The following is a 23,232-nucleotide window of genomic DNA, read 5'->3' as shown; positions in this document are numbered from 1 at the left end:
TGGGATCAGGGCCCTTAAATCACAGGGGAGAGAGGTCACTCTGTGTTTTCTCTCCAACATGTGAGGACATGAAGTTAAGAGTGTCCTCAGCAGAACCATACCCCGGTGGCACCTTGATCTTGAATTCTTAGCCTACAGACCTGTGAGATGTCAGTGTCCATTGTTTAAGCTGCTCAGTCTCTGGCATTTTGTTATGGCAGCTTGAGCTAAGCTACTACGTGCACCCCCTTTTCTGCAGTGAAGGCACAGATGTGCCCACAGTGGGCCAGCACTGAACCTCCACAGCTTGGCTCCTGCAAACAGAGCAATGCAGAGAGAGAGGAACCAGCTGGGAGCCCAGGGACCACAGAATCTCAGGAGCCAGACTCAGGGCTCTACCCTGGACCCAGGCACCAAACAGGGAGGGACTATTCGCCTCCCATCCTGGGACCATGGGAGATGCTGCAATTGGGGGGGAGTAACTTTAATAGATACTTCGCTCATTCATAGAGTCTTACATTAAGACTTTAACAGAAGGTGCATGATACCTACCTCTGAAAAAGTTTGTTAAAGTCAAACTCATCTTCTTAAAAGAATGGTAAGACCTAAACACCTTTGTTTTAGAATTAAAGGATAAAAGATAAGTAATCCTTGGTGTTGGCAGCCGCGCTCAGAAAATAGCGCCCAATGCAGGGCAGCCGGAAGGCCCCGAACTTCCTAATGACAAATCATCCCACACCACTAAACTACATGCTAATTGCGCCTTGGCATAAGGACCAATGAGACCCACCAAATGGTTATGCTAATAAGGCATATGGAGCCGCACCAACCAGGTCAGAGCATGAGAACTATATAAGCAAGCCTCTCCTTCCCCTCTGGGTCCTGCCCAACTCATTTGTTTCACAAAGAGCTGAAGAATAAAGCTTTCTGCAGAAGAATCCTGCTGTTGTTGCATGCTGTTCTTGCCGGCGAGGACAGGGCACGCGACAAGTGGTGCCGAAACCCGGGAACCAGAACATCACCGGCACAGGGAGGACCCTTCAGACATCTGGAGAGGATTCAGAACTGCAGGTCAGAAGAAAGCCCGGAGGGGTAAGTTCCGAGAGGCCCCTGCTTTTTAGGATGATGGTTGATGGTTCTCTGTAAATAAGGAGGCACCATGGGGAATGCACCGTCATTAGTCACGGCGCTGCAGACAGCTCTCAAAGAGCGAAACTTGAAGGTCTCCAGCAAAGTCTTAGGATCTTTTGTGAAGGAGATAGACCGTGTGGCCCCCTGGTTCATTTGTTCAGGGTCCCTCTCAATCCCGAGCTGGGACAAACTGGGGAAAGATCTTGATAGAGAGGAGGAGGAGGGTAGCCTGAGGGGAGGCACCAGGCCCCTCTGGAAACTGATTAGAGCTTGTCTGCAAGATGAGAGATGTGAAAAGGTAATAAAAGAAGGTCAGAGAGCATTGACAGATATCCAAGAGAGCATGTCAGAAACGGAACGGGAAACAGAGAGCGCGCGCGGCCGAAAAAAGGCCACAAAAACGAAGGTAAAGAAACCTCAGAGTGAGGGAGAAAGCCCACCTAGGGCAAAAGCGAAAGAGCCCCGAGAAGCAAGTGACGATCGCCTCGGAGAAAATAGTAAATACCCCTGGAAAGAGTTGAGGGACCTCCAACTCTCCAATAGGGAATCTGAGGAGGAATTAACGTCCGCAGAGGAAGGGGAAGAGAATAAAACCGCAGAGTGCAGAAGTAAGGGAACCAGCAAAGTTGAAAAGCGGACCAAGGAAAAAATGAAAGCAGGGTGTCCCCCGACGCCCTTTGCCCCGCCACCTTACGTGAGTGGCGCACTCTCCTTTTGCCACCCAGATACTCTTCAGGCAATTAGACAAATGTTTCCTGTATTTGAGGATAACGGTGTACGCTCTCACCAACCCCTGAGTCATAAACAAGTTAAAGACTTAGCGGAATCCGTTCGAGCGTATGGGGTCAGTGCCAACTATACCATAGCACAAGTTGAGAGATTAACAGAGACAGCCGTGACACCCGCAGACTGGCAATATGTAACTAAGGCATGCCTTTCTAGTATGGGGCAATACATAGAATGGAAGGCATTGTGGCATGATATCAGTATGACCCAGGCACGCGCAAACGCGGCCGAAGGACAGCCTGCGTGGTCATATGATATGCTGACGGGCCAAGGACAGTGGGTAGCCAACCAGACCGCCTTCCCCTTACAGGTATATGCACAAATAAACACGTGCGCCGCCAAGGCATGGAAAGCCCTCAACAACAAAGGAGAAGTATCAGGCAATTTGACAAAAATTATTCAGGGGCCGAGCGAGCCACTTTCTGACTTTGTCGCTCATATGATGGAGGCCGCAGGCAGAATATTTGGAGATCAGGAACAAGCAATGCCCCTAGTGGAGCAATTAGTATTTGAACAATGTACCAAGGAATGCAGACAGGCGATAACACCCTGGAAACAAAAAGGGATACATGCCTGGTTGAAAGCCTGTAGAGAAATAGGAGGGCCACTCACCAATGCGGGCCTAGCCGCGGCCATATTACAGAGCCACAAACAAGCCAGGATCACTAACAGAAGTATCAAATGCTTTCAATGCGGGAAATTAGGACATATAAAGAGAGAGTGTAGGAGCCCAGCTTCAGAACAAACAACCCAAAAGACCCCTGGGTTATGCCCTAAGTGTAAGAAAGGCAGGCATTGGGCCAATGAGTGCCGGTCTATTAAAGATATAGAAGGGAAACCCTTAGAACTGCCAAAAAACGCCCAGAGGGGCCCCCGTCACCAGGGCCCGCAAATATATGGGGCAACCAGCACGCAAGTGTCATTCGGGAACAACCAGGCCCCCCAAGGAGAGCCACTTCAGGTTCCGCGGGATTGGACATCCGTGCCACCACCAGAATAGTGTTGACTCCACAGATGGGAGTTCAGCCTATCCCTTCAGACTTTAAAGGCCCCCTACCACCAAATACTGTTGGGTTGCTCTTAGGGCACTCTTCTGCTGCCTTGAAAGGCCTGACAGTCCATCCCGGAGTTATAGATCAAGATTATGAAGGACAGGTAAAAATCATGTGTTCGGCTCCCAGAGGAATCTACCCTATATCTCCGGGAGACCGCATAGCCCAGCTCTTAGTTTTACCTAGTCTCCACGCCAATTATCCTGCTACCAACACGGAGAGGGGAGAAAGGGGCTTCGGCTCCTCTGACTGGGATTCAGCCTTCATAGTATTAGATTTAGCAGACAGACCAAAATTAACTCTTCAAATAGAGGGAAAGAGCTTTGAGGGAATCCTAGACACTGGAGCAGATAAAAGTATTATCTCTGCAACCTGGTGGCCCTCCAAGTGGCCTGTGACCCAATCCTCACATTCATTACAAGGTTTAGGATATGAGTCAAGCCCTTCAATTAGTGCCAAACCATTGAAATGGCGAGCCCCTGAAGGACAAGAGGGTACAGTCACCCCTTATGTACTCCCTCTACCGGTCAATTTATGGGGGAGGGATGTCATGAGAGACTTAGGCCTCAAACTCATTAATGAATACTCCACCCCCGCCCAAGGCATGATGATGGACATGGGATACATCCCTGGCAAGGGGCTGGGGAAACACCAACAGGGACACATAGAGCCCATCCTGCCCAAAGTAAAGAATGACCGTCACGGCCTGGGTTTTTCATAGGGGCCATTGAAGATGCCATGCCCATACCTTGGCTCACAGAGGAGGCCGTATGGGTTCCTCAGTGGCCCCTATCCTCTGAAAAATTAGAAGCAGCTCATTGCTTAGTGCAAGAGCAGCTCCAAGTGGGACACCTAGAACCCTCTGTGTCCCCATGGAACACACCCATATTTGTAATCAGGAAAAAGTCAGGATCATGGAGGTTGCTTCATGATCTGAGAGCAGTAAATGCTCAAATGAGAATGCTTGGACCCGTACAACGGGGACTGCCACTCCTCTCTGCCTTACCCAAAGAATGGAAAGTGCTCATAATAGATATTAAAGATTGTTTCTTTTCTATACCTCTAAGCTCCAAGGACAGGGAAAGATTTGCTTTTACTTTGCCAGCTATTAACCATGAACAACCCGATGCCAGATTTCAGTGGAAGGTCCTCCCTCAAGGAATGGCAAATAGCCCCACCATATGTCAACTGTACGTTCAGCGAGCGCTAGACCCAATTCGTAAGACCTATCCCACGCTAAAGATCATCCATTACATGGATGACATCCTTCTTTGCTCCCCACAACCAGCGGAAATAGAAGAAGCATATATAGATCTCACTAGATCCCTAGAAAATTGGAGACTGAATATAGCAAGCGAGAAGGTCCAAAAATCTAGTGTTAGCAAATTCCTAGGAGCAACCATTTACACAGATGTAATTTGCCCCCAAAAGCTTGAGATAAGACATAATCAATTGCGAAATTTGAATGACTTCCAAAAACTCCTAGGGGATATTAATTGGTTGCGCCCATACTTAAAGATACCCACCACTGAATTGACTCCACTATTTAAAACCCTAGAAGGAGACCCACAACTAACGTCACCGCGCTCCCTCACACCTGAGGCATTACAAGCTATTCGCAAAGTAGAACAGGCTTTGATGACAGCACAATTAAATAGAGTGCAATCGAATGAACCCTTTGAGTTGTGTGTGCTTCCCACCCCAGAGCTGCCAACAGCAGTTTTATGGCAGCACGGCCCACTGATCTGGATCCATCCCCAAGCCTCTCAGGCTAGGACAATAGAGTACTATCCGGCAGCCGTGGCCAAACTTGCTTTGAGAGGAGTAAAAACCTCCATGACACATTTCGGAGAGGCTCCAGCTAAAATTATAACCCCTTACAGCGTAGAACAGATACAAGTATTATGTGCTATGAACGATGATTGGGCCATACTTGCTTACAGTTTCTCAGGAACCTTTGATAATCATTTCCCTAAACATCCCCTCATCAACTTCGCCAAAAATCATCTCCTAGTATTTCCTCGGGTCACTAGCCTAACCCCGCTGCCTCATGGAAAAACAGTTTACACGGACGGGTCTAAGACAGGCACAGGTGCCTATGTCCATGATGGCAAAGTTGTGACAAAAGGCTACACGCCTGACACTCCACAAATAGTGGAATGTCGCATAGTCTTAGAGGTCCTACAAATCTTTCCTGAACCTTTAAATATTGTGTCTGACTCCTGTTATGTAGTTAATGCAGTCAAATCTCTAGAAGTGGCCGGGCTAATTAAAGCGTCCAGCCCAGTAGCCACTTTGTTCAAACAGATACAATCAGCACTACTTCATAGGCAATCTCCTTTGTATATAACTCATATCAGAGCACATTCAGGCCTTCCCGGGCCTATGACCCAAGGCAACCACCTGGCAGACCTCGCAACCAGAAATATAGCTTTTCCCCTGCTAGACCCTATCACCGCAGCTTCAAAATTCCATACACAATTTCATGTCACTGCCGAAACACTGCGCAAGCGGTTTAGCATAACCAGGGCCGAAGCTAGGAACATTGTCCTTAGCTGCCAACATTGCTGCAGCTTCCTTCCCACACCTCATGTTGGGATCAACCCCAGAGGTATTAGGCCTTTACAAGTTTGGCAAATGGATGTGACGCATATTTCGTCTTTTGGGAAACTGAAATATGTACATGTATCCGTGGATACTTGTTCAGGAGTCATCTTTGCCTCCCCATTGTCAGGAGAGAAAGCTTCCCATGTCATCCAGCACTGCCTTGAAGCTTGGAGCGCATGGGGGTTACCACAGATTCTGAAAACAGACAATGGCCCAGCCTATACCTCTACAAAATTTGCTCAATTTTGTCATCACATGGGGATAAAACATATCACTGGCCTTCCCTACAACCCACAGGGTCAAGGGATTGTGGAACGCGCGAACCGCACGCTCAAATCCTATTTACTTAAACAAAAAGGGGGAATTGAAGATATACCCCCCACACCAAAAACTGCCATAGCCCTAGCACTTTTCACTATAAATTTTTTGAATCTGGATGCTCAAGGCCATACAGCAGCGAATCGCCATAATCAGTGGCCAAAAGACCCACAAGAACTAGTAAAATGGAAGGACGTGTTATCTAACCAATGGAAGGGCCCGGATCCAATCATAATCAGATCCAGGGGAGCTGTGTGTGTTTTCCCCCAGGGTGAAGAAAATCCCTTCTGGATCCCGGAGCGCCTAACGAGGAAAGTCCTAAACAAAGGAGATGACTTCGCTGTACCTCCTGACCCTGCTCCTGACACTGGAGACCCCGACTCAGGGAGTATTGAGATGGGGAATCCTGTCTGCCTTTCCTAAGCCTATGCCTGTCCATTTCAATGCAGCCGTTTTTCCCCGCTTTTTCACCACCAACTCTAGTATGAACTTGCCCTACCTAGTTAAAGACACCCTAGTAGCTCCCCTGGGAGAAAACCGATCCTTCGTAACTAATGGGTCATTATGCTTCACCACTCAGAATCTAGCTGGCTGTATCTCCCTGAAACGGAGGAAATACGGATGGTTCAGTGACATAATTCTAGAGGCCAGTAGCCTCCCCGTTATGTCAGCTAAATTTGAAGGGCCTAATAAGGAAGGGAGCCCGTCCTATAAGAACATGACTATCCACCAGATGGTTCTCTGGATCAATGGCACATTTGTACACTCTCCCAGGAACAATTCCACCAACAGGCCTCGTCAACCCAAATATGCCTCCCATTGTGTGGGCAACTATGAGGGAGAGCTGTGGCCCTGGACTGACTGTCAGTCAACTGTAGTAACGTGGGCAACTGAGAGGCAGGAGTTTACCATCTCCCCAGATATGGAGGGACGGCCAGCCAATGAGGCTTGGTGGCCAGTAAAGGTGCTCGAAGGCGAGTTTCGTCAGCAGCTGAGCATGAACCCCTCCCATAAATGGATGCTGTGTGGAGTCAATGGCTCGTGTACCGACCTCTCCCCCTTTTCCGCCCTCCAGGGTGGGGGAATCGGTGTAAAAAATATCACCTTTTGGTGCGAGAATAACCACATGCGCGCACACTGGAACATGATCATGACCCATAACAACGAGAACTACACGTGTTCAGCAAAATCAGGTCCAGAGTCACCTAATTCCCTTTTTCCACCTTCTCCAGTATGCGTATACCCCCCATTTCTGTTTATCTTATCCAATAGTAGCTTTGACTCCTGCTCCAATGAAACCTGCTTTCTGTCTCAGTGTTGGGATGCGCGTAACTTTACCAATGCTTTGGTAGTCCGCATCCCCCGTTGGGTCCCTGTTCCCGTAGACGCCCCTAACACCATGACTCTGTTTCGAGAAAGGCGCGATTTCGGTGTTACAGCCGCCATAGTGCTCCTGATCTCCGCGACCGCGGTCGCAGCCACCGCCGCTGGTATAGCTTTAGACACCTCCATCAAATCGGCTACAGAGCTCAATAACCTTGCAGCCTCAGTAGCTTCTGCCCTGGACCAACAGTCCACACTTGATGGCAAACTGAAAGGAGGAATAATGATCCTCAATCAACGCATAGATCTCGTGGAGGAACAAATGGAGGTGCTCTGGCAAAGGGCCCAATTGGGATGTGAGCGGAAATATCGTGCCCTCTGCATCACTAGCATTCAATATAAAAATTTTACACGGGCAGCTAATCTGTCACGAGACCTGTCCCAGTATCTTTCAGGAAACTGGTCCCAAGACTTCGATGGGACACTAGAAGAGCTGCGGCGAGAAATTATCCACATCAACTCCACCCGTCTAGATATCTCCGTAGCGGAAGGACTCTCTTCCTGGTTCCTCAGAGCTCTCTCCCACGTCAAGGAGTGGGCGGGCATGGCTGGGATGGGCGTGTTCCTGCTTGGAGGTCTCATGCTCTTACTCTGGTTGTTATGCAGACTCCGCAACCAACATAAGCAGGACAAGGTGATCCTTGCTCAAGCCCTAATGGCGATAGACATTGGCGCCTCTCCCCAAGTGTGGCTCAACATGCTTAAGAAGGAAGCTCGGCTTTAGCTTGAGGTAGCTCTTGCACCCTGAGCCCATGTGGCACTGCACCAAGCCCGAGTACCTCAATGCTTAATCACAGCTTTCTTTAAGAAGCTCATGGTGCAAGAGGGTTGAGAAAAAGGGTCCAAACCCTTTGTACCAAGCGGTCCCAACGCCAGCCAGAGGATGCGAGGCAAAGCACTGCAAGAGGTCTTGGACCCCTCTGAGAGGCATGCCTGACTGCATAGGGGTAGATGCCCAGAACCCCTCTCCAAAAAGGGGGCATCAGGAAGTATGATGGAGGTCAGGCCTCTGTCTCCGCCTCTGCTGGCAAGTTCCGCCTTGAGCTTCTGTTAGACAAAAAAGGGGGAGATGTTGGCAGCCGCGCTCAGAAAATAGCGCCCAATGCAGGGCAGCCGGAAGGCCCCGAACTTCCTAATGACAAATCATCCCACACCACTAAACTACATGCTAATTGCGCCTTGGCATAAGGACCAATGAGACCCACCAAATGGTTATGCTAATAAGGCATATGGAGCCGCACCAACCAGGTCAGAGCATGAGAACTATATAAGCAAGCCTCTCCTTCCCCTCTGGGTCCTGCCCAACTCATTTGTTTCACAAAGAGCTGAAGAATAAAGCTTTCTGCAGAAGAATCCTGCTGTTGTTGCATGCTGTTCTTGGCGGCGAGGACAGGGCACGCGACACCTTGGGAGAAGAAACAGAGCATTTGGGTTTTGCTTCCTACATAAATAACTAAAATTACATGTCTTCTCTAGAGGATGCTTTTAGAAGACAGTGTGAGGGTGTGGATCTCTGTCTCAGTGGTCACAAATTCAAATTCTTTCAGGGACTCATCAATTAAGGAAACCAGATGGTGAACTAGGGGTAGTAGGGAGTGGCAGGGATTGTGGCGCTCTGGGGAAACATTTAATGCACTGAAACAACATGCAAACTCTTCCCACACACATACAGTCCCCAGAAGAAAACAAAACCAGGCTGCCCTCTTCTGACGCTCTTCATCTGAAATGCACTAATCACACTCACCTTCCGCCAGGAGTGATGAGGATGTCCAAAGGGCTCCTTTGGCCAAAGCTGACCCAGCTCCAGAAACAGGGCTCATGCCCCCAGCTATAAAGTGCCCACGTGCACACGTGTCTAGACATTAGGGCCTGGCTGTCTTGTTGAAACTGCCTTCAGCGTGTGTCAGTGGCCAACTACTTGCAAGGTGCTGGACTGCAGCCCGCATGCACCCAAGGCAGTCAGCACTGCCGGTTCACACCTTTGGCCCTGCACATCTTGACACTGACTGTCCTCCAAAACTTTCTGAAATTACAACAGGACACTTCCAGTAGCTTCTGCAGTTACCAAAGTCCCTCTGGGTGGGGTTTTAAGCTTGGGTGTAGACGACACCACAGGGCTCACTCACAAGAAAGGTACCCCCCTATCTTGAGCTCAGACACATGGGTGGCATGGTCCCTGAGAACTGGCTGGTAAATTGTGTCAGTTGCCTCTTTGTTGTCACCCATGAGTAAAAAGAGCTTACGCCAGAGGAGACCTTAGCTACTTGTGGGAGGCTGCCCTTTCAGGTACAGGGAATACAGCGGCTTTGCCAGAATTCTTTCTTTTCCAACCTGCCCGCTCTGACATTTCTGCATGTGACATGGCTACATCACCAGCACGTCAAGGCACAGGTGCTCAGGGCAGGCCGGTTCCATGTGAGAAGGTACATCTTGGCCACCTGAGACCTCCCTGCACTGTGGCCTCAGGCATAAGTATGCCACTGTGACAGCCCGTCCACTGGCCAAGGGCCCTGTGTCCCCAGAACTTAACTGTCAACAATGCAAGAGTGTGACCAGGAGGAGAGTTATAGTTCCTGACACCTTAACAGGAATTGATAAATATGGATCATGGCTTGCTTGAAACTGATTTTGAGTTTTATTTGTTTCAAGCCTCCTAGAGCAAAAACACTGATACCCTTTACCCTTTCAAAAAGCACATGAAATGTGGAAGTGGAATATAAGGAGGAAACTGTTTTTAAAGCTGGACAAGGGAAATATTAATTAGCATGTCAACCTATGAGAAATGCAAAGATATAATACAGAAGGACCAATCCATCTGGGAGGGTTGACATTACTATTATTTAGGAGCAGCCCAGTGAGCAGAGGGATACAGAGAACAGCAAGACGGGCATATCGTTTTGAAGTGGTCTGAGTTTTATCACAGGAAGGGCAGGAACAATCATCCATGGCTGAATGCAGCCTCAGGGCATCTGTGACTGGCAGCCCTGGGCAGCAGAAGGGACCTTTGAAACTGTTCATCTATGTCATAATTTGGCCTAAAGTTGAGCAGGCCCCCAGCAATAACTTTTTTCCAAGAACACTTAGTTGTATTAACAGCATTTCCTCTTTAAGGATAAGGTCTCGATCTCAAATTCTGTGCAGAATGCACCAATGCCTGTAAGGCCCAGAAACATGAGCACTACCTCTAGTTAGCCAGCACCACTGGGCAGAGTCTACAGTCAGACTCCACAACCCACATTCCTGACATTGGCTGTGGGGGCTGTTCTGCATCCTGTGGGATCTCAGCAGCATGTTTGGCCACCACCCACCCAATGTCAGTAACACTCGCCCACTCCGCCACCCGGTGTGACAACCAAAACTGCACATAGTGCCAAATGTCCCCTGTGGGGGTGTCATGGCCCCCAGTGGACAGCATAGTAGGGTTTGTTCTGTTCCTTCTTGACTCTGTGACTTTGCTTCTGGGATCATGTTCCTTCTTCCCAAATTTCATCTTTTACATGGCATTTTGAAGTTCTTTCAGTAAAGCTTTTTGCTGATACACTTTGTATGTTTGCTTGAATATCTTTGGTCAGGCTCATTCCTGAAAGACAGATTTGCTGGATACGTGAATTGGATAAACATGTATTTTCTCCTTGTTCCTTAAAGATGTTCTTCTCCTGTTTTGTGTATTCTACTGTTGACAAAATGCCAGCTGCCAGCCTAGCCACTCTTACTCGGTAGGCTTTCCTGTCTGGTTGCCCTTAAAATCCTTTTGCCCTCCCCTTCAACAGCTGGTGTTGGCAAAACTGGACAGCTACATGTAAGAGAATGAAACTGGATCACTGTCTAACCCCATATACAAAAGTAAACTCAAAATGGATCAAGGACTTGAATGTAAGTCATGAAACCATAAAACTCTTAGAAAAAAAGATAGGCAAAAATCTCTTGGGCATAAACATGAGTAACTTCTTCATGAACATATCTCCCTGGGCAAGGGAAACAAAAGCAAAAATGAAGAAGTGGGTCTATATCAAACTAAAAAGCTTCTGTACCACAAAGGACACCATCAGCAGAACAAAATGGCATCCTACAGTATGGGAGAATATATTCATAAATGACAGATCCGATAAGGGGTTGGCATCCAAATTATATAAAGAGCTCATGTAGCTCAACAAACAAAAGCAAATAAGCCAATTAAAAAATGGGCTGAGGAGCTGAACAGACACTTCTCCAAAGAAGAAATTCAGATGGCCAACAGACACATGAAAAGATGCTCCACAGAGAAACGCAAATTAAAACCATAATGAGATATCATCTCACACCAGTCAGCATGGTCAACATCCAAAAGACAAACAACAACAAATGTTGGCAAGGATGTGGAGAAAGGGGAACCCTCCTAAACTGCTGGTGGGAATGTAAAATAGTTCAACCATGTGGAAAGCAATATGGAGGCTCCTCAAAACACTCAAAATAGAAATACCATTTGCTCCAGGAATTTCACTCCTAGGAATTTACCCTAAGAATGCAGCACTCCAGTTTGAAAAAGACATATGCACCCCTATGTTTATTGCAGCACTATTTACAAGAGCCAAGAAATGGAAGCAACCTAAGTGTCTATCAGTAGATTAATAGATAAAGAAGATGTGATAATATATATTATATATATAATATATATATATATAAAATATATAATATTGGATATATATAACAATGGAATATTATTCAGCCATAAGAAGAAAACAAATCCTACCATTTGCAACAACATGGATGGAGCAGAGGAGAAATAAGCCAGGGGGAGAAAGACAAGAATCAAAGATTTCACTCATCTGTGGAGTATAAGAACAAAGCAAAAACTGAAGGAACAAAACAGCAGCAGACTCACAGAACCCAAGAATGGACTAACAGTTACCAAAGGGAAAGGGACTGGGGAGGATGGGTGGGAAGGGAGGGAGAAGGGGGAAAAGGGGGCATTAGGATTAGCACGTATAGTATAGACAGGAGGACACAGGAAGGCAGTATAACACAGAGAATATTAAGTAGTGATTCTATAGCATCTTACTATTCTGATGGACAGTGACTGTAATGGGGTATGTGGGGAGGACTTGATAATAGGGGGAGTCTAGTAACCATAATGTTGTTCATGTAAATGCACATTAATGATAGCAAAATAAATAAATAAATGATTTTGCCTTTGGTGTTCTGCAGTGTATGTTCCATCATGTGTTTTATTCTGGGTCTTCAAATCTATCTTCTGGGTCACTAAGTTATCTCATAATCTGTATTTAATGTATTGTTAAGCCTTATTGAATATTAATTCCAATTTTTGTATCATTCATTTATACGTGTTCTGTATGATTCATTGTCAACTGGTGGACATACTTGTGCTGCTTACCCACATATTTTATTCCAGCATTTATTCCTTTATGCACATAATATTCTCATATCTATCCTAGCATTTAGGTCTGATTGGACTACTTTTGTCTCAGCTGGCTGACTCTTGCTTGTGATGGCCTTTCTTCATGTGTGTAATTTCTATTTTGACGACACATTCCTTGGAACTCTATTTGTATGGATTCTTGTGGCCTGGGCAGAGGGTACCTGCCCTCCTGAGTGCGTTTGCCTCTGTCAGGTATCTGTGGGCACAGCCAGACCGGGATCACTCAGAAATACATGAATATGGACTTCATGCCCACAAGAGGGCACACACACTAGAGGCAGCAGCTAGTCAAAGAAAACCTTCCAGCACAGAACAGTGAGGAGGCCCATCCAGGGAAGTGTGTCTGCACTGGTCCCTCTGGGGGATCTGCCTTTGCAAGACACATATTGATCTAATGCTCTTTACTTGGGGCCCTGGGTCTGTCCCTGCCCCAGTCTAGCCATGAGTACCAAGGGTCCGTACTCTAGGCATCAAAGGATACTCTCAGACAGCAGCTAATGCAAGGCTGACTTTCAGGGGTCTGACTTCCATCCCCAGGGATCAATTAGTTTACTTTTTTACCATTCCAGCTGTGCCTTTAAGAAGATGTGTTTTATATGATAATCTGGGATTTTGTGACTTTTGTAAGTGGTGGGTTTTCAAGCTATCAGTCTTCCATATTCCCAGGCAAGGGGTGGTCTCATCATCGGGCAGACAAAATCATTTCTGCCATAACTGGAAATGTTACTTCCACACAGCATCTTAATTTTCTGTCCCTATGCTTTCCTACAGGCCTAGGGCTTTGGAGAGAACTCACGGCTAGGGGCAGATGCCTGACATCATCTTTGCAGATTCAAAAGGCACTCTGTGTCCTGGCCGCACCCCAGTGCCCGACAGAAATAGAATGCGAAGAAAAATCCAGCTGGCAGGATCTCAGGCTTGGAACAGAAGCAGCAAGAAGGATTTCCAGCTACGTGGTCAGAACCATACCATAAAGGATGGCTACAGGGCTCATAGTCTAGGGTAGGAAACCATATCCTGTACTCAACCACAAGTGTTCTATTACAGACAAACTCTTGACTTTTCCCTAGAAGTCTGCCCAGGATTCTTCTCTCATCCAAAACCAAACATCAGCAACAGGGTCTAGATGAGTCACTCCCACCCTCATGCCAGGCAGAATACCTCATGCTGCTCCTCACAGCACATCACACACTACAGGATCACTGCCCATTTACTAGAAGGACCCAATGATTTGCCACTTTATCACTGGTATCTAGCCCAATGCCCTGCAAATATTTATTCAAAAACTGTTCAGATTTTGGAGACATCACTGCAAAGGAAAACACAGCCCCAGAGAGCCACTCCCTATGATAAGAGCCTCTGCAAGCAGGGACCAGAAACCATGCTAGGCAGCAGTAACCGTCCCCCCCCACACTCCATACCCCCTGTAACACGCACACTCAGAGGAATGCACCTAAACTCCACACTAACCTAGCAGCAGGCTTTTTCTTGTTTGTTCAGAACTTTGTGTTCAAATAAATTGCTTCCACATATATCTCATTAACTTCTTATACAGTAAGAGAGAAGCAACATACTCTCCACTTTTTACCACCAGAAAATAAGGAGGCTCTGAGAACTGCCCAGGTACACAAAGGTGAACTAGAACAGGGACTCACACTAACATCTTTAGATGGTAAGTTCCTAGAAGTTCTAGAAGCTGACTCTCCACTTAAACTGAATGGACAGTACTTGCTAGCATGGAACCTGGGTTCCTCAGCCTCCTCAGCTGCCAGCTGGCTATATGCTTTTTGAATAGGGCATCGGTTTCCTCAGGTGAAATTTGTCCACCTGTGAGCAGACTGGCGTAAAGCCATGTGGCTGAAGGACCGGGCAAATGGTGCCACGTGGGGATGTGGTCAGCTGGAGAGCAAACACCCTTCTGAAGGGTCAGTCCACTCAGCTCTGGCAGGTGCCTGCCACCAGAGATCACCCCTTTTGGAGGACAAATTGGCCATCTGGGTATATATATGAACTTCTCATTTGTTAAATATCTGCACTAGTCAAACAAATATCTTATGCACTGTAAGCCACCCAGAACCCCTCCTTGGGCTACCACTGTGACCTGCCAAGGGCAGGATCTTCTCTGGGGTCTTTCCCACCTCTGGAGATGGTATTCTCCCCACTGGCCACTGGACTCCTTCTCCCTTGACCTCAGGGAGCTCCTGGAACTAAACGCTTCTGTTCTTACTACAGCTCAAGATTTCACACTTTGAAGAACACAGATATTTATTTTGTCCTGGAAGGCTTGAGTCAAATATAACATAAATCCACATAAATGAACATGCAACCAAACTGATCCAGCCTTTACTGAACACAAATGTGGACCAGGTTATCCAAGCCTGTATGAATTTTCCCTTCTCCATGTACCAGAAATTCTCTTGATCACATACAAAATGCCATCTCATCACCACATGATCATGAAGATAGAGTAGTATAGTCAGATATGCATAATTTTCAAAGTCCAGTGTTCTAGCACTCAATTCTTGGCTTGATGAAGTCACTAAACTGATTTGAACCTTAGTCTTCCCTCCTTTAAAATAAAGAAAATACAACCAACTCGTCAGTCTTTTATGCAAATTACCAAAAAAAAATGAATGAAAATATATTGAATAAACATTTGTTCTGTTCTTTCCATTATAAAAGATGTCTTACAATGTTTACCCCATAGTATTTACAAATCAAATATTTTGTGGCACATGTAAATGAGTAACCATTCAAGCTGTGTTTCCCCTACCTGAGTTAGGGAAGCAGAGAAACCATAGGGACTCCCCCAGCACTTTTTTAAAAATTATTATTGTTTAAATGGTTTTAAACAGAAAGGAAGAAACTGAGAAGTCTAGAATTTGCAAACTTTGCAAAGGCATATAATAGTGGTATTGCTTTATGTTAAGTAATATCAGCCGAAAGAATCTAAACACCATTGAGCTAAAAATTATGAGGAATCATGCCTTTCTTTCCTGGCACTTGCTCGTAATTGCAATAGAGATCTATTGAGATGGAGCTTTACTTTACAAATTTCATGTTAGATTTTTGTTTTCATTAATAAAACTCTAGAAATGAGATTTTGCAACAGGGTTACTCACACGTCAGGTACTGAAGCCATAGGAGAGGGTCTGGATTAACCAGGCCCTCCCCAGTTATTTCACTGCCAATTGCTCCTTCCAGCTCTCTCTCAATGAACAGTCGCTATCCTTTGAAAGACATACCAGCAAGCATCTTCTATTAATAATTCATTGTCTCTTTTTTTTTCAAAGACTTATACAATTGCCAATCAGAGCTCCTGATCAGCTATGATAAGAGTGTGGACACACTGCACTGATATATCCTCCCAACCAAAAGCAAAGAAATGTGAAGTTTCAGTTACCCAGTATGGCCTTATCTCAGGAAGCCACATAAGTCTATTTGATTCTAAAAACTCTAAAGCCAGCCTGCAGACCCCATTTCTATCTTCACAGTCCCCCAGGGGATCAGTGTTCCCAGGGGAGGAACAACTCCCTTTGTGGCTCAGAATGGAATCCTTTTTTGTTAATGAATTTCAAATTTGATTTGCTGCCAGCCTGTCCCATAGTCATTAGATGCAAACATTAAACTGCTCAGTAGAACCCTTCCTCAACATCTATTGTCCATCTCTGATTCAAGGACCCACTGACATAAGTAGTACAGTAACCTCTAAGTAACCCAGAATTCAGTAGACATGGAGTCAGTGTGGTTGAGGGAAGCTGCTTGCTTACGTCTATCAGGCATTTAGCTTATTACGGACCACTCTGTGCCTTCTTTTTGAAGTCTTCCTTCCAGTCATAGTTGTGATGCATCCTCCCCCCACATTAGCTCCTTGGGCCCACACTTATGAGGTCAGCTCTGGCCACTGACACCTGGTGCCACAGGCGGGACTGTTTTCCGCCTCCCCAGATCAGATGCTGAAGCCCAAATCCCCGGGACTTCAGAATGGGTCTGTACTTGGAGACAGGGTCTTCACAGAGGTAATTAAGGTAAATAAGCTACATAGGCTGTCCCCAATCCAATCTGCCTGGTGTTCTTACAAGAAGAGATGAGGACATAGACACGCACAGAGGGACAACCAAGGGAGGACACGGGGCCGTCTGCACATCAAGGAGAGAGGCCTTGGGAGAAACTAATGCTACCCGCACCCTGATCTCAAGCCTACAGCCTCCAGAAATATGAAAGAATACGCTTTTTGTTGTTCAGGCTGCCTGTACTTTGTTATTGCAGCCCTAAAAATGAATACACCCTAGGAAGGAGAGAGTACATGGAAATACTCTTCATATATAAAAAATACAAACCACTAGGCTTCCTTAGTCAAAGTTGGAGGCCAGCTGGTAGAAGCTAAAGACCAGCACACTTGGTATAATTTGAGAGGCAATAGGGAAAATTCTATTCATTTTTTATATGGACATAAAATTAAATTGCAAACATTTTTGGAGGAATGAGGGTATCATTTAAATTACTATTAGCAGCTTAATGCTGTTCCATTGAAGCAGTTGCGATCTTCTGCAGGTGTCAGGCTAAGATCAAATGGGCCGTGAGGAATAGGAGTTTTAAAGGGCTAAGGAGCATGCAGACAAGGGGAAAGATGGAATCAAAGTATGACGACGACTGGGCAAACTGGGCAGCAGGCAGACATGGGCCCATGAAAGAGGCACAGGAAGGGAGGGAGATGCTGCACTCTCACCAGGGCCAAAGGTCAGGCACAGGCACAGAAGATTCTAGCTGCTTCTCAGCTCAGCATGCACAGGAGCACCCCGCTCCACCATGATTTCCCCACTCTCAGGAAGCAGAGGCTGGTTGAGTGCCTGTGGGCCTCCCAGGGCAAGTGCCCTGGGCCAGCCTCACAGTCACCCCTGCCTTGCTCTGGTGAACAATGTCCCAAGTGACCTTATTGTACCAGCCTCCATCTGAATTCCTTTCTTCATTGAAGTGCAAAGCACTGCAGACAGCAGATACCTCCCCTTCCTGACTTCCATACACTTTGTGCTTTGCATACTACAGGCTATATTTCTCTGAAGCTTGGAATACCCAGAGAAGATGTAAACAATTGCATCTCACAATTCTCCATTATGAAAATCTGATCATGGACTCACAGCTGACCCTATGCCCCTGTACATTCATCCACCTGACACCCCCACCAAAGTACTGCACCCTTTTTTGTACATGGAAGGAAACATGAATTTAGGCACTAAACGACTTGCACAAAACCACACTAAATAGGGAAATGCTTAGAAATTTTCTTGATATTAACAGAAATGAACACACACAATATATGCAATGAAATCCTTACCCAGTTGTGCGTCTGATGGGAGCAGGCATGTAATTAAAAATGTGCATCAGCTGTGTAACATTTATGCATGTGTACATCCTAGTTAGCTGTTAATGATGGGATGAAAGTTAAGAACGAAGTGTCATTTGAAAATGAAAGATGTCCATAACACTCCAAAAATAGTATCACTGATCTTAATTTTTCCCAAGTTTGGGATCTTGCCAATCTCCCTTTTCTTACTATCATCTCCCATCTCCAGAGTTTGATGTACACTCTATTTACTGATGACCATTTTTTGTAAGCAGGAATCAAATCAAGAGATCCCCCTTCCCCAGTGCAAAAGCGGCTCCATGGCATCTGGCACTTAGCAACAAATTGCTAAAAGAGAAGTTCAAATCCTTCCTTCTACCTGTGACCTTAGGAGACAAATGACTGTTCCAGGTTGTGTTTGGGCTTTTTAGGTCAAAATGCAAATTCCTCAGCCTACCTCATGGGATATTTTTTAATGTGCCTGGGGAACTACATGCAGTGCAAACAAAAAATGTTATTAAATAAAAAACTATCTGCTCATCTTTGATCTTATAACACATGGATTTCCTTATGAACACAAAACTCCAGAGAATTGTTTGCAAGGCCATGCCTACAGCCCTGTCCCAGGACAGCACAGACAGTCCCCTCCTCTGTGCTTTACAAGCACCCATAGCCACCTTTTCTCAGCCCTTTTGGTGCTGCACCCAAAACATCTGGAGAGGTCTCTGCCCAGGGCCCCAGTATTCAGGGAGCATTGTGAGGGCAATGCTTGGTTTACTTCTGTTGTGTAGCCGGGGACTGGTACATATGACTTTCTCCTCAAAGTAGTCTTTGTTTCTCTAAAGGGCTGAAGTAAGGAACATCTCATGAGTATTAAAGAGGGATATACCTGGAGATATACCCTGGGCATAAGGTTGTTACAGCTCTGATGAACCTTAGAAACAGCTGGTCCCTTATCTTATGATGAGAAAAAAGAAACTGGCTGGGGGTGGGGGGTGTATTTTGTCCTTGTGACGCCGCTGGTTAGTGGCAAAGCCGGAACAGAAACTTGTGTTTCCTGACTCTAAGTCCCAGTGTTTACCATGTATGTTACCTATAGATCTGTTCTTCCTAGCTTTATACTTCTGTAACTCTGGGGAATTCTTTCCTAAAACTCATTACCTGCTGTCACAGGTAATCCTGGGCACATCCTGAATCTGCAGATCTCAAAGGCTGTGCTCTGAGGAACTCCCCAAAGGATTCCTCCTTTCCTGCCTTCCCTGCTCAGCTTTGGAGCCTGCAGGTGCCGGGGTACCCTTTGTGCCCAGGACTCTCTGGCCTCCTAAGTCAACGGGCCACGTACGGGGAGGCTATAAAGTGAGCCTTCCTTGGCAGGTCTGGAATGGCTAAGGAACTGTGCAGTCCCCTCCCAGGCCCACGAGTGGGAAGCAGGGCTTTCAGACTTCCCCCAAGACAGATGCATGGACTGGGCAGCATCTCCATGCAAACCAGCGGCCCCAGCAGGGCAGGGTTTGTGGTTCAAGTAGACTAGGGGGCAGGGAAAGCCTGCACTGTTGGACAGAACTGCTTAGCCCAGTGCACAAGCCTGCTTCTTAACAGCTGTGTTGCCTTCAACACATTATTTAAATATTCTGTTTCAGTTTCCTCTTCTCCATAAACTGGAATTAATAGATAATGATCTACTTTATAGCACAGTATGAAGTTTAACTAAGTTAATACACCTGAAAAATGCTGCCTGGGCCTGACACACAGTAGGCAGACAGGACATGGCCAGTGCTTTAAGAATTACCAGTACCCATCTCAAATAAAGCAAATTTTAACCATAAACTTGTTTTTGCCACCCGCTATGCTTTGGCATCCAATGAGAAAGCATTTATTTTTTTTTTAATTTTTATACATTTGCATGATACCCTAACACATAATCAAGGGAAATGCCTTATTTATATGAATAGTCTCCGTTAATTAGCTATTAGCTGAAGGATATATCCCAAATGGCACGGAAAATTACCGTGTTTGAAAACAGGTGGAGCATTTCAGCGGCAACACTTTAAAATTAGTAGCAGTAAATTAATGTTAAAAGTAAGTTTTCCGGTGGTCCCTTCACGGCCTCGGGCTTCACTCTAGGGAAACCCTTTGATAGCGAAAACTAAAGGAATTAAAGTGCATAGGCCACATTGCTATGAAAGATGTCCTTTGCCCTGGAAAAGAGGTCGTGCTAAAGGGACTCATTGGAGCGTCTGAGCGTCTCTGAGAACCAGAGAGCGCCCCTTCTTCAAAGGGGGTCACACGGTGCACCGGCCTTTCTCCCCTTCCCGGGAGGGCAAGGTGGCCCGGCGGGCGCTCGCTCTTACCGCGAACTCCTCCAGAGTCTGGTAGGTCTTGCCCCGGAATTCGCAGTAATTCCTCCTCTCCTTACACTGAGGGCAGCACTGGCTAGTGTCGACGTGGATGCAGCGCGGGTGCAACCGCGGGCACTCAGGCTGCGCGCACAGCGGCCCCTCCTCGGTGCACAGGCACGGGCAGGCCGAAGGCCCGGGCGCGAACTTCTCTCCGATGGCGTACACGAAGCCGCTCTCGTCCACGCAGCCCTTGCCGCGGTAGTCCGGGTACGCGTACTCCTCGGGCGGCTCCGGCGTGGGCGCGGGGTCCGGGCCCGCCGCGTCTTTGGCGGCTGCGGCCAGGGGCTCCCCCTGCGGGGTGTCTCCGCGGGGCAGCACCTGCAGGTCCCCGGCCTTGACGCCCCCGCCCTGGGCGGCCCAGGCCTGCTTCTGCTTGCTCCACGCCTCCCGGCCGGCGGGCCCACGGCCGCTCTTGCTTTTCCAGTCCCGGCTGCTGCCGACCTCGTCCCTAGCTGGGCGCCCGAGCTCGCTCACCCTCCCCGGGCCGTCCCGAGACGCGTGCTCGCGCTTTTCCTGGCCCGGCTGCTCCGGCGCCTGGGCCAGCTTCTCCAGCGGGATGCTCGGACTGCACAGAGCCACCATCAGGCAGCAGGTGACCAGGAGGGAACTGGACAGCGCGCCAACTGCCATGGCAGTGGAGCTGAGCATCCCCTACCACGTCCCGGCGGGCGGGCGGGCGGGGAGCGCGGCCGAGGGGCGAGTCGCATTCACAGCCCGGGGGCGCGCCGCCGCCAGCCGGGAGCCGCCGTCCCTGCAGAGAGAACAGCAGCACAGCTGAGCCCCGCGGCCCGCGCGCGCCCCGGCCCCTCCCGGCCCCGCCGCCCGGGCTCCGGCCGCGCTCTGCATTCCCCGCTGGGCGCCTTGGGCGGGGCAGCCTGCCCCGCAGTGGGGCCCAGCTCGCCTTCTTAGACATCACAAATGTGGAGACGTACTTGGAAGCCAAGTTCCAGAAACACGCCGACCGGCCGGCCGGCCGTGTTTCTCACGTAGTAGTGATTAGCGTTGGAGACGGCCAAGGGCGGGTGGCGGAGCCGCGGGAAGGCAGCCGCCGTGCCCGCGACCCTGCAAGGCTCGGCTAGAGAACATCCCGTAGCCCGGGGACCCCTCCCTAGGTCCCAGCCACACTTCCCCGGAGGCTACTAAATAGTCAATTTCGCAGGGCTGCTGGAGACGATCGACCGTGCGGGAGAGGGAAGCTCTCGCTCACTTGCCTTGGGCGCTTGGGGCAAAGGAGCGTGAGGGGTGTTACACAAAACTCCCGGGACCCCGTGATTCATTTCGAACTTTTAAAGTGCCTCTGGTGCCAGGAGCAGATACTGCCTCCGCGCCCTTCTTCCCAGACCTTCTGCCCAAAAGGCTGTCCCTGACCACTCCCGGCGGCGGGGCCCGGGATCCCCAGCGCTCGGGCTTCTCCGCCCGTCCCCCGCCCGCAGCCAGCACACCGCAGCGCTCGCTCCCCGAGTTGCGGTTACCCAAGAGGGGGTCTGGACGGGGGAGCAGAGGTGTCCGGGCAGCAAGGTGTGAGGTTGGGGAGGCAGGGATGGAGGGGCACGGGCGGGTCCCTCTCACCATCGCCCTCTCCGAAAACCTTTCCGGACCCCAAAGTTTCTGCCACCCAAAGGGGCAGAGAAAACCCTAGACGCCTCAGGGCACTAGCAACCCAGCCTCTCTCCGCCTCGCCCTCCGCACCCCCCATTCGTTGCTTTCACGGTGGCTCCGTCCCCGCAGCTCCGTCCAGTAGGGCTGGGTCATCCCTGTCCTCTGCGTACTCCTAGTCCCAGCCTGCTGGACCTCAGACCGGGGCGATTCGTCCCTAAGGACAAACTTGCGGTGGGGGCAATGGGGGCAGCTCTTCCCACCCCAGCAGAGAAACTGGGCAGTGCCGCCAGCGCATCCCCGCACGCTGGGCACCGACACCCAACATGCACCCTCACCCCTGGGAGAGCGCGCCCAGCCTACATACATGAGCGCAGAGCACGGGTCGGACGCCGGGCTCGCGGGAGGCTCTGGGGCAGCAGCCTCGGGCGCAGCCCCAGGGCGCCGGCGCCCATCTTTCGGCCGGCTGGGTACTCGCGCCGGGCGCCCCGCGCGAGCGCAGCCCCACCTGCGCGCTCCGCCCGGCGCGTGCACCCGGCCAGGGCGTCTCCGCGGGCTTGCTCGTCTCGCAGCCGAGAGTCGCGGCCCCAACTCGCGTCAGGGCCCGCGCCGCCCTCCGCGGCTCATCCCCGGGCCTCGTCCCCGCTTCTCCGCGACGAAGCCCGCCCTGAGGACGCCCGGCTTGGCCTCGCTCCTCCCCTCCGCAGGGGGGCAGCTTCCCCGCCCAGACAGCGGGATGCCGGGGAAGCCGCGGCGCGGCGGAGGTGAGGAGACCCCGGAGAGCGGAGGGCAGCGGACTAGCGGCTTGGAGGCCGGCGTGGGAGCCCGCGCACCCGCCTCCCGCCTCCCCGGTCGCAGCCGCCGGGCGCCCGCGCGCTCACTGCTCCCCCCTCAGCGTCCGCGTTTTGGAGGCGTCGCCGAGGCCCGCGCAGCCGGGGCTGAGGTTCCTCTCGCCCGCCCGCCGCCCTTCCGGCCGCGCAACCCACCTGTCAGTCTCCGCGCGGCCGCCTCCTCCTCCGCGGCCAGCCCGCCGGCTGCCTACCCTGTCTTGTCACTCACTCTCCCCTGGACCTTTCATCTGCGCTTTTTTCCTTTCTTTATTCTCTCCTTTAATTTCTTCCTTCCTAATTGGCCGCCTCTGGCTTTCCTCCCTGAGGACAGCTTGGTTTGGGCACTGCTGAAAAATCTGAATCAAACTGTGTCCGATTTGGTATTCGAAAG

At 49.2% G+C, this 23,232-nt stretch overlaps 2 protein-coding genes across 3 annotated transcripts in view; one reads left to right on the top strand and one right to left on the bottom strand.

Annotated features, from left to right (window-relative positions):
* VWC2 (von Willebrand factor C domain containing 2) overlaps positions 1-22,515 on the bottom strand; it is a 147,188-nt gene extending 124,673 nt beyond the window's left edge. For both annotated transcript variants that reach the window (XR_005054378.2, XM_036992924.2), the window contains exons 1-2: positions 22,379-22,515; positions 20,368-21,166 (exon numbers count right to left, since the gene is read on the bottom strand). Coding sequence is in view for 1 of the 2 variants with exons in the window: in XM_036992924.2 (XP_036848819.1) it covers positions 20,368-21,063 (696 nt within the window). In the remaining variant the exon portion in view is untranslated. The remainder of the gene's footprint in view (positions 1-20,367; positions 21,167-22,378) is intronic.
* LOC140850045 (uncharacterized) lies at positions 646-12,991 on the top strand. Its single transcript, XM_073239845.1, has 3 exons — positions 646-1,071; positions 6,144-7,694; positions 12,865-12,991. The coding sequence occupies exons 2-3, from the start codon at positions 6,205-6,207 to the stop codon at positions 12,989-12,991; spliced, it is 1,617 nt and encodes a 538-aa protein (XP_073095946.1). The 5' UTR covers positions 646-1,071; positions 6,144-6,204.
* Positions 22,516-23,232: the final 717 nt, after the last annotated feature.

The sequence above is a fragment of the Manis javanica genome, chromosome 6 (genome assembly GCF_040802235.1).
Source record: "Manis javanica isolate MJ-LG chromosome 6, MJ_LKY, whole genome shotgun sequence".
Classification (NCBI taxonomy): Eukaryota; Metazoa; Chordata; class Mammalia; order Pholidota; family Manidae; genus Manis; species Manis javanica.
The sequence above is the reverse complement of the archived record's forward strand: the minus strand, read 5'-3'. Positions and strand labels throughout refer to the sequence as shown.

Coding starts and splice junctions, on each gene's coding strand:
- LOC140850045 (XM_073239845.1), top strand. CDS start 6,205: ATGACTTCGCTGTACCTCCTGACCCTGCTCCTGACACTGGAGACCCCG. Junction 7,695..12,864: donor GGGACACTAGAAGAGCTGCG/GCGAGAAATTAT, acceptor TGCCTCTGTCAG/GTATCTGTGGGCACAGCCAG.